The following is a 12,155-nucleotide window of genomic DNA, read 5'->3' on the forward strand; positions in this document are numbered from 1 at the left end:
GGGAGGGTGGGAGGGAGGGAGACACAAGAGGGAAGAGATATGGGGACATATGTGTATGTATAGCTGATTCACTTTGTTATAAAGCAGAAACTAACACACCATTGTAAAGCAATTATACTCCAATAAAGACATTAAAAAGAAACTTGATGTGCCTTTAAAATGGCCAAGTAGTGCCTGAAGAAGAAAATTAATGAAGAATTCTAAGGCAAAAAAAAAAAAAGCCAGTATTACCACACTTTTGGTCTGCAACTCCTCTTTTATTCCTAGAGGATTTAAAAGGTAAAATGAATTATACAATAATTATAAATCTGTGTTAACGAGCACACAATGTATAAAGATATAATCAGGAACAACAACAATATAAAGGTGGAGGATGGAGATATAAAGGGGCACAGTGTTTATGCCACTGAAACGCAGTTGGTACTATTCAAACTAGGTTGTTATAAATTTAGAATGTTAATTGTAATCCCCAAATTAACCAAGAAAATAACTAAAACACATACAAAAAAGTAAATAAGATGGGAATCAAAATGGTATACTACCAAAAATTTAAAAATATAAACAAATGAGTACTTGTCATGGACTAACTGTGTCCTCCCAAAACTCATATGTTGAAGCCCTAACCTCCAAGATTTCAGAATGCAACTATATTTGGAGATTGGGGCTTTAAAGGAGTCATTAAGTTAAAATGAGGCATTTATGTTAGGCCCTAATCCAATCTAACTGGTGTCTTTATAAGAATTAATAGGAACATACACAGAGACACGAAGTGTATGCACAGAAGAACAAATATTTGAAGAAGCAGCAAGAGAAGAAGGGACCCTGAAGAAACCATAGTAGCCAACACCTTGATCTTAGACTTCTAAGCTTCCTTGATCTGTGAGAAAATTAGTTTCTCTTGTTTAAGCCACCCAGTCCATGGTTATTATTTCAGTGCTTAACTGAAATTATATACTATTCTGTATTATTTCCTTTTCTGTTACATAAGTGCTATTATTTAAATGAAACAATATGAATAATTAACAAGTGGCAATTAGTAATAATTAAAAGAAGGACTAACTAAACAGTGTATGTATGGGAAAACATAACAATCATTTCTTTTGTTTAAATAAATATAGCAACTTATTTTAACTTTTTAAAACTCTTTTTACATATTTAAATTTCTACAGGCCATATTGTATGTTCTTAACGTACATAAATATAAGATTTTTAAAAAGAAGAGTAAGTACAGTTGGATTAAACAGATGTTACCAAAATTTAGAAAAAAATAACAATGACGTGTTCCTTTTTGTCCCATGAAATAAAAGAATATTTTAACTCTGTGTGTTTCCTTTCCAATAATACTTCTTTGAACTGATTAAAACCATAGGATACCTTCTTTAATGTGTGGTAAAACTGAATATAGTTAAAAGTAAATTTCACTTTGACTTATGGTTCTGCTGTTATCTCCACATTCTTGGTGTCAGTCCAACATGATGACATCAAGCTAAACATTCTTTCAACAAAAGCATTTGAGCATGGAATACTTAGGATTTTATTTACTAGCAATAGCAGGCATTTAGATATACAAGAATTAGTTTCTAGCTCTACAAAATATTCATCTACCTTGAATCTATCTAAATTCTTGTTCTGGTATTCCAACTGCTTATTCAATCATGTCCTTTGCATTTACAGATTCATTACATATACTATCCATGCCTAAAATGAACATTATTTCAAAATACTCCAAACCACAATGGTGATTGCAATTTCTGTTATCAAAGTTGGAGTCCAAGTAACTTACAGTTTTAGTAAAGACATTGAGAAAGCCCTATTTAAGTTGGCTGCCCTTCTATAGTAAACTTTCCCCCCTCTTGAGATATAAAGCAGTCATATTACACAAAAATGAATCATTTGTTTGTTGTATGAGTTTTTCCTAGCCTCCTTATGGCCTCTTCAAATATCATCAAACACTTTTGGAGAAATGGCATATAAATTTTTGTTTTACTGTAATCTTTCTCTGCATTCTCATCTTCAATGTATTGCCACATTAGATAACGACATTCTTCTTGTCTCACATTCTAAAAATATTATAGTGCAGGACATATTTTCTAGGTCCAGCAACAATTATAGCCATCTTTTAGGCACATGTCCAAGGAGGCTATCTCCTTCCATTTTTTTTAAGTCAAAAATCACATTAAGTGCATCTGTACTTTTTTAAAAAACTGAAAAGTGACCAAAAATGTTCACTATGAAAGCATCAATATCATAGGTAAGCATATCACATCCCTTTTTTTTTAGCAGTGTTGTACACAAGGTGTACAGGATATTTAGAAGATAAAATATTTTCATTAATAAGTTTATACTGAATAGAATTTGTCAAAATTTAAATTTGCACTGTCTGTCAAATATGTAGATGAGAAAAGTCTAGAAATTATATTTGGACATGATATCAACAATACTGCTTTATGTTGCTTGTGGTTTCATTAAAATCTTCAAAAACATGCTTTAACAAATTAAATTATCTAAGAGCTAATGGGAACATTTTCTTGTTGACATAATTTGTCACATCACTTGATATATCAAAGTATGATTGTTGGTAAGATCTGACAGAATGAGCTCTACATTGTCAATGTTAACCTTTACTCTTCATATGACTTCCAGTTCTTCTTTTATAGAGGTGATGATTTTTGCCAAGTAACATTCTCTTTCAATGTTTCAGCATATTTTTCCATAGCTACAATGAGAGTTATTGTTGTTAAACTACCGAACAAGGAAAAATCGATCTAAACCTGGTGTGATATGGGGAAATTATCTTAAAGCCCTGGTAGACTCCAAGTAAGCAAACTATCCCAGAGGACACAGAACGGAAAGGGCCTACCAACCAAATTAAGATGCTTAACACAGATGTATCCATTTAAAACACACAAGAAGCAAGGGAGAGAGTTGGAGTAAGTTAACACACAGGGTGCAAACAAGTATAAGGACCACACTGCCTGAATGTTCAAACATCATCTGCTTTTCACCTCATCTGCCTTCCCTGATGATGATGGTATCATTATGAGAACAGGGCCACAGTTTGAGCAAGGGGGCCTACAGACAGGAGTCCCTGGGAGATATTAAAAATCAGGAACACTTTGGAAAAGAGCCTGAACAGTCATGGCTTTATTTGCTTTTCCTGGGTTATATGCATGTGGGGGTTAGAATGATAACATAGTAAGTTTCACTAATGAGTGATCTTTGGAGAAGTGAGCCTAGTGGTATATGATCATAATATGGTCTTTCCATCTCTTTCTGTGTATCAGTAATACTCTTGTTTGTTACAACACAGGTTTTCTTTATTCTGTCTTTAGCAGTCTTACAGGTAACAAACTTACTTGCTATTTATATTTAACAAATTGTATCAACTTTGCCTGTTTCCCAAGCTACTTGTTTATTTACTATCTATACTTAAAATATCCTATGAGTTTTGCCTCAGTCTTAAAACCTACCAGGTTACTATCTATGAATTTCATCTACCTTGTTATTATTCTTGTCTTTACAGAAGAACTGAACTATTTTCAAAATACCTGTAACAAAAAACACGTATTACAGGTGGCATATGCTAACGAAAAACATATAGAATTAAATGATTTATGGGGACTTCCCTGGCGGTCCAACAGTTAAGAGTTTGCCTTCCAATGCAGGGGGTGCAGGTTCAATCCCTGGTCTGGGAGCTAGGATCCCACATGCCTTGCACCCAATAAACCAAAACATAAAACAGAAGCAATATTGTAACAAATTCAGTAACAACTTTAAAAATGGTCCACATCAAAAAATTTTAAAAATCGTAAAAAAAATGGTTTATGAATACTTTGATGATGACTGAATTCTTACTCTTATTCTTGGCCCTAATTTTAGATCTACAGTTCACAGCACCTAGCATACATTCAGTTAGTGTAGCCACACTGAACTGGTATTTGTTGTGCAGTATTTGCTTTTTCAGTAACCTAGAGTGATAGAGAAAATGGAAGACTGTAATCCAGTTGTTCTCAGAGGTGAAGGAGAACATAAATGAATAAGAAAAGAAGACAAAACCCCAAAATCAACCAATCAAGTGCATTAACAGAAAACAAAAACCAGAACCTTCCCGGATGGGCTGTCCCTGGATAGACTTCTTAAACAGCGTAAAGCTCAACCTCGTTCATTCACCACAATAGATTCAAGCAAGATTATATCAAGATTGTTCACTTAAGGCTCTAAATATTTTATCACATTTTACTTAAAATTTAGATGACATAGCTTATGTTACCAGCTACTACCTAGCACAATGACTAGCACATAGCAGATGCCCAACAAATATCTGCTTTATGTACAAAGGAATCAGTTCTTCCTATTAATGACTGCCAAGGAAAATCTGAAGAATTCTCCTTCTAAAGAAAAGTACTTCTAAAGGAATGTTTTTCAAAACTCTGTGGTTACCCGAGTCATAAATTATAACTGGGCAATTATGTAGTTGAATCATCAATCAGATGTAAAAGAAAAGCCCTCTCAAAATAGTAGGGGAACTAAAAACCCAAACAAGATGTTCAACTGAAGACTAGATTGAAATAAGTATTTTTATGTGAATAAGAGCCAAAAAGCTGGTTGTTCTGTCCATGAATGGGTAAATTTACATTCTGTTAAGATGAAGAAAATTCAGAAAAATGGGGGGGGAAAAAGCCCTTTCCAAACTTTCCAAACTTTCTTTTGAAAAGTAGGATAGGGACTTCCCTAGTGGTGCAGTGGTTAAGAGTTTGCCTGCCAATGCAGGGGCCACGAGTTCGAGCCCTGGTCGGGGAAGATCCCACATGCCAAGGAGCAACTAAGCCCGTGCGCCACAACTGCTGAGCCGGCACTCTAGAGCCCGCAAGCCACAATTGCTGAGCCCACGTGCCACAACTACTGAAGCCCGTATGCCTAGACCCCGTGCTCTGCAACAAGAGAAGCCACTGCAATGAGAAGCCTGCACACTGCAATGAAGAGTAGCCCCCGCTCACCGCAACTAGAGAAAGCCCGTGCACTGGCACTGGAGAAAGCCTGTGCGCAGCAACAAAGACCAACACCGCCAAAAAAAATTAATAAATAAATTAATTAAAACAAAAAGAAGCATAATTTTTTAAAACATTCATTATCTCATAAATCCTTACAACTTCCACCTGCAATAAGCATTAACCTCCATTTACAGGTGAAAGGCCCATAAAAGTTGCTCATGCTTTCATAGCCAATAAAGTGACAAAGCTTGAACTCAAACCCAGTTCTAATGGACTCCCATGGCCCCAAGAGCAAGCCCATGCTTTTGACTTGTTATGTCGCCTCACTGATTATTGAATAAACAAATGAAATTTGTAACTTGAATCAAGTTGATATCACTCCCTTTTGAAGCATTCCTAGAATCTATTTTCGATTTATTTTTTAAATGTAGTAAAACAGGTATATACAAAATTTACCTTTTTAATCATTTTAAAGCATACAGTACATTTGCATTGTTGTACAACGATCACAACTATTTATCTCTACAACTCTTTTCATCTTGTAAAACTGAAACGCTATTCCCATTAAGCAGTAACTCTTCATTTCCCCCTCCCACAACTCCTGGCAACCACCATTCTACTTCCCATCTCTATGAATTTGACTAACCTAGGTACCTCATATAACTGGAATCATCATCATTAGTCCTTCTGTGACTGGGTTATTTCACTTAGTATATATGCTCAAGATTCACCCATATTGTAGTATGTGGTAGAATTTCCTTATTTTTTAAGGTTGAAAAATATACCATTGTGTGCATATATCACATTTTGTTTATCCATTCATTCACTGAAGGACATTTGGGTTGCTTCCACATTTTAGCTATTGTGAATATAATGCTGCTATGAACATGGGTTTACATGTATGTCTTCCACACCCTGCTTTCAATTCTTTTGGGTATATAACTTGTCTTAGTCCGCCCAGGCTGCCATAACAAAATATTATAGACTGCATGGCTTGAACAACAAAAAAAATTTTTTTGGAGGCTGGAAAATCCAAGACTAAGATACAGTTGATTTGGTTCCTGGAGAACCGAACGCTCCCCCTACTACCCCACCTCCACATGAAGACATAGTGAGAAGGCAGCCATCTACAAGCCAGGAAGGAGGCCTCACGAGAAACCAAACCTGACAGCACCTTCATCTTAGATGGCATCAGCCTCCAAAACTGTAATAAAATAAATTTCTGTTGTTGAAGCTAACCAGTCAGTGGTATTTTGTTACGGCAGCCTGAGAAAACTAATACAGAAGTAAACTGTCTTCTTTCCATTAACCTGAGCTCACAAAGTGACCACCGGAATGTTAAACAAACAAACAAACAAAATCAGCTGACAAATACAAAGACCTCATCTCCTCAGGCCACTACACACAATATTTTACAACCTACAATATTTTAATACTATGATTAAATTTGAGCTTTGGAAGTATGCAGGATAATTATACAGTGTAAGTCTAAATCTAATAAAAGTTAGTTTAAAAAACCAGAAATTGTTCAACCTTTGTTTGTCAATTTTCCACTTCTCTGGCCCATAATTACAATTCAAAGGGAAAGCATTAATCAATAAAAAAATCAAAATGACCTGAGTCCATCAGAGTTGACCTTTGACTGCAGTTAGTGGGATTTTGAGCTAGTTTACAAATCGTAGAGGCAAGAACCAGAAGTTTGTAAAGCTTTTTCATGTCCTTCATAATTGGAACTTTAAATAGAACACTAACGCTCCCACTTAAAATTAGGTCACGCTGGTAACTTGTAGAGTATACGTCAAAATGAGTTTATCCAATTACCCTCTGGAAGACGTATATAGATATAGACACAGATACATAAATTTATACATACATACATACAACTATGTAGATATATAGGTATATATGTATTTATATATACAAGAAAACTTATAGTATCTTGTTGTAAGAATTCCATTCTAAGTATTATATGAAATGCAGAAGGCATAAAGTTTAACTATATTTAAAAAAACTAAGAACTTTGGAAAAGTAAAAGACATGATAAGCAGAGTTAAAGTACAAATGACAAATAAGGAATATTTCGAATTTATAGAATAAAAAAGAATACTATCTATAAAATATGCAGAATTTCTACAAATCAATAACATGAAATATAAAATAATAATCAAAGGATTCCACAGGAAATTAAGAAGAAATGAATAATAAACATTCAAAACCAACAGAAATATTCTATAGCAACAAATATAGATTGGAATTATTATGCACAATGACCAAAAGTCTAGAATCATTCTGAATCCATTTCTTTATCACCTTTAAAATAATTAACCAACCTGGGCCACTTTAATTGAATTCTGGGTAGAGCCACCAGCATGATATTCAACTTTGAATTTTTTTACAAGTTCATCAAACCTAAAAGGAAATCACAGTAGAAAAAAGTAAGTTAGCATTTGTCAGTTGTCACAATGCAAATTTTTCTGATTAGAAGTTCGTTAAATCACATTTAGTGAAACTTTTTGAACTACATAATTATGTTGAATAAATGAATTAAAATGTTGTATAAAAAACAACTTTGCTAAATTTCCATACTTAAGAAATTTTTTCCACAAGTGTACAACTATAAGAATTTAAAATATATAGGCTGACCATAATTAGCCATTAAACTAAACAGAAGATAAAAATAACTTTATAAATTATTATTTATAAGCAATGCATATCTTCCTATATTAAGTACTGAACTCTAAAATCCTTACAAATGTATATTCTAATAAGTTCTAAAAGTTTTAGATATCATAAAGGCTATTACTTTATAACTTAAAGAATTGGGAAATTACGTTGGGTTGTATGATTCTAGGAAAGTTGCTTAGTGACACAATTTCTGTATCTGCCAAATATAGGGACAGAGAGAGATGAACTAAACCTTTGATACGTCATTACTTTGGCATCTGATAAAAGCTAGAGAACTTCTCTTCAGGAAAATACATATACTAACTATACATAAAACTTTTCATACAAGATGATCCATATAAACCCCTAAATTACACGTACCCAGACAACGGGCTATGGATATTGATTCTAATAAGTCTCAAACTACATAGCATTTTAATAATCCAGATCATAAGTCAATATTCCCTACTACATGTCTCTAACATGTTAGATGCTGTCGGAGATAACCAAAGGGCATACGTATAGACTTTAATTTCAAAGGATTTACGACCTTGGAGGGAACAAAAGGATGAATACACATGAAAAAGAAAAATTTTAAATACCAAGTTATCAACCAACAAAATGTATGCAACGTAGACAGCAAGTGCTACAGAAGATCAGTCAAAGAAGAGAGAGATTGGGATGTGAATAGAGTATTCAAAAAAGATGCCACTCTTGGAAAGTATTTTCAAAACTTTAAATTTTTAAGTATGGAAGTAGATCTTTTTACTCAAATTAAACATTTCACAGAACTTCAAAATATAAAAAGAGATAAATACAGAAATGGTTACATTAGGAGTAGGAAAAACACAGTTATTATACCCACTTCCGTACTTCCAATTGCCTTCAGATCCCATCTATAAAACCCTAAGATGCCAATAAACACAATTAGCAAACCTGCCAAAATGTTAACAGCAGTATTTGTATACCACTAATAATATTCACCTAATACTAACAGGAGAGAAAACAAAGTACACAGTCCCAGATGCAGATAGGTGGCTAGTTGCGGTAGTTTAGGAAATGTTCTCTTCTAATTACTTTCTGAACTATGTAACAACTAAGAGTGATATGAGAGATTGGAGGAGAGAGGAAGAATGAATAGACAAAGTAAACATACAGTGATCAACTGCCATGTTCGTTTGAGGCCATTCCACTTTCAAAAGCCAATTTCTCCAAAAAGATATGTCCCCCCAGAACCTGTGAATGTAATCTTATTTGAAAAAAGGGTCTTTGCAGACATAATTACCCAGGTGAACCCTAAATCCAATGCCAGGTCTTCTTACAACGGACAAAAGAGAAGACAGAGAGGAGAAGACCAGGTGAAGATGGAGACAGAGATTGGAGTGATATGGCCATATGCCAAGGAAGCCAAGGAATGCCAACACCCACCAAAAGCTGAAAGAGGCAAGGAAGGATTCTCCCCTAGGCTGGTCACAAGGAGTGCAACCATGCTATCACCTTGATTTCAGACTTCTGCCTCCCAAGAATACTGAGAGAATAAATTTCTGATGTAGGCCACCCAGTTTGTTGTTGCTACAGCAACACCATCCTTTCTCACTTTCTCAAGAACTTTCCTTAAGTTATAGTCTTCTGCATTCCATCATCATTAATTTCTTCCAATGACTAAGAATCAAATAACTATAATATTTCGGGAAGAACTAGATGGGCCTAAATTTATTATAGCTACTAAAATTACAGTAAACCAACTATATACTCTATCATTTACTTAGTTTTTGTTATCAAATTCTACCAGCACCATCCAACAGAACTTTCTGACTCCTTTGGGAATGTTCTGTATCTGTGCGTCCAGTTTGACAGCCACTAGCCACACGTGGCCATTGAACGCTTGAAAGGTGGCTAGCGTGACTGACGAGTTTTATTTTAAATAAAATTTTAAATTTTATTTAACTTTATTAACTTAAATTTGAGTATCTATAACCTCAAGGCTAGCCGCTACCTTACTGGACCAATATGTTTCTAGACTATTACGGTTTAAAAAGAACACTAGCGGGCTTCCCTGGCGGCGCAGTGGCTGAGAGTCTGCCTGCCGATGCAGGGGACGCAGGTTCGTGCCCAGGTCCGGGAAGATCCCACATGCCGCGAAGTGGCTGGGCCCGTGAGCCACGGCCGCTGAGCCTGCGCGTCCGGAGCCTGTGCTCCGCAGCGGGAGAGGCCACAACAGTGAGAGGCCCACGTACCACAAAAAATAAAAAATAAATAAAAAGAACACTAGCTTTGCAAGACGGTCTAGAGAAAAAGGATTATGTGATCAAATAAGCGTAGGAAATGTGTGTACTCTATTTCCATCTTGAATTTTCATAGTGCATATCAGCATATTAAAGGCATTGAGATATCTGAAACAAAGAAACCTGTTTGACTATTATTCAGTTTTTCTAAAACTTACAGGATTTCAGAACCCTCTGACGTTTTAGGGTGAGGTTCCACAGCTAACATTTACATAATATTTATTATGTGTGCCAAAAGTTATTGTTTTAAACATTTTATCCAAATCATCATTTTTTAAAATGCTCACAACTTTATGAGGTGGGTACTATTAGCTCCTGTATTTTTCAATTTTTTTTTCAATAAATACCTGCATACTTCAGTATAACACAATCCACAGTTAGTTGAATCCATGGATGTAAAACCATGGACACTGAAGGCAGACTGTAAAAGTTATGTGAAGCTCTTCCACTGCGAGTTGTTCAGGCAGGATAGAAGGGGAAGAAGGGTGTCAACACACCAATCCCCCATCCCTCTGTGGAAAAACTCGGGAACAGTTATCTCTGCCTCAAAAATAAAGGAATTGATAAATGACTCACCCAAGGGCAGGATGCTAAAGCAGTTTGGATAAAGTCAGGACTCAAACTCTAGTTCTTTTGATTCCACATACTGTGATCTCTAACCAAACACAAACTTTTCCCCACACTTAAAGACCTGTAAACTATATTTATTGAAAAAAAAATCCACGTATTAAGTGGATCCAACACAGTTCAACCTATGTTGTTCAAGGGTCAACTGTAAACATGATCAATTTTAAAAGTAAAAGGGATAAACAGAATGCCTTTATTTAACAAACAAGGAAAGTGAGGCATAAAGTATTTGAGCAGACTGTCCAACAAAGGTCACATACAACTCACTGGTTAGTCAAATTCAGAACTGCAATCTCAGAATTACTTGTTAATTACAAACACATAGAAATCAGTGTATTTCTCCTCATTCCAGTCAACTAAGAGTTTTCTACAGAAACCAAAATTTTGCTTATTAATATTATATCTAAAATTAGTTCAAGGGGTATAAAAATTATAGAACCTCACATTTCAAGATGGAAGAGGAAGCATATGCTTGCTTCCCCTTCCAAATCTGACTGAATGTCAAAAAGTATGTTTTTTATATATGAAAATGAACAAAAGTATAACAGCACCACAAATCAAGGAAAGATGCCATGCACAGACAACGAATTTGAGAAATAACAAATTCTAATTTAACAGAAAGCTAATGTAACAGAATTGACAAAGCAGTGACAGGAGACATAACAGCAAGAGCAATTTCTTTAAATACTGTATTTGGTACACGAGGGTAGCTGCCCAACCACTCCTACCTTACCCACAAGAGTCAGATCTGTTTAAATGCTCTAATCTGTCATGAAAGAGTCCTCTTTTATCTAACAACTGTGTAGATTCCTCGCCTGCCTTTTTCTTTTTTTTTGATAACAGCTTTATTGAGATATAATTCACATATCATACAATTCAACCATATGAAGCCTACAATCTGATCATTTAAAATATACTTATACTTCTGTAACCATCATCACTATCAATTTTAGAATATTTTCATTAACTCAAAAAGAAATTCCATACCCTTTAGCTATCAAAACCCAATCTTACATCATCTTCCCCCAACCTAAACAAACACTAATTTACTTTCTATCTTCTGTATTTCTACTTATTCTGGACATTTTACATAAATGGAATAATATATATGTGTATGGCATTGTTGACTGGATTCTTTCACTTAGCATAATGTTATCATGATTCATATATGCTACGCATATATAAGTACTTTATTCCTCTTTATTGCTGAATAACATTCCATTATAGATATACCATATTTTGTTTATCCCTTCATCCAACAATGGACACTTGGGTTGCTTTCATCTTTTGGCTATTGGGAATAATGCTGCTAGGAACATTCATGTACAAGGTTTTGTGCAGATATGACATTTTCATTTCTGTTAGGTATATACGTAGGAGTAGAACTACTGGGTCAAATGGTAACCCTAAGTCTAACTTTTTGAGGAGCTCTCACACTGTTTTTCACTTTCTGCCTAGTTTTTTCTCAGAGACAATTCGGGGAAACCTACCTGTCTAGTTATTTGACAAAAGAACAATTAGAGAATAACAGAGTTGCTATAAATTAACTTTACCACCATTGAATTTTTTAAATTAATAGTTGAATCAA

The 12,155-nt window shown here is 34.8% G+C and overlaps 1 protein-coding gene across 4 annotated transcripts in view; it reads right to left on the bottom strand.

The window, feature by feature from the left end:
* The window catches only part of ADK (adenosine kinase), a 486,415-nt gene that overhangs the window by 301,008 nt on the left and 173,252 nt on the right, over positions 1–12,155 (bottom strand). For all 4 annotated transcript variants that reach the window (XM_060034751.1, XM_060034754.1, XM_060034753.1 and 1 more), the window contains one exon: positions 7,322–7,400. In XM_060034751.1, the coding sequence (XP_059890734.1) occupies positions 7,322–7,400 (79 nt within the window). The remainder of the gene's footprint in view (positions 1–7,321; positions 7,401–12,155) is intronic.

This window comes from Delphinus delphis, chromosome 16 (genome assembly GCF_949987515.2).
Source record: "Delphinus delphis chromosome 16, mDelDel1.2, whole genome shotgun sequence".
NCBI lineage: Eukaryota > Metazoa > Chordata > Mammalia > Artiodactyla > Delphinidae > Delphinus > Delphinus delphis.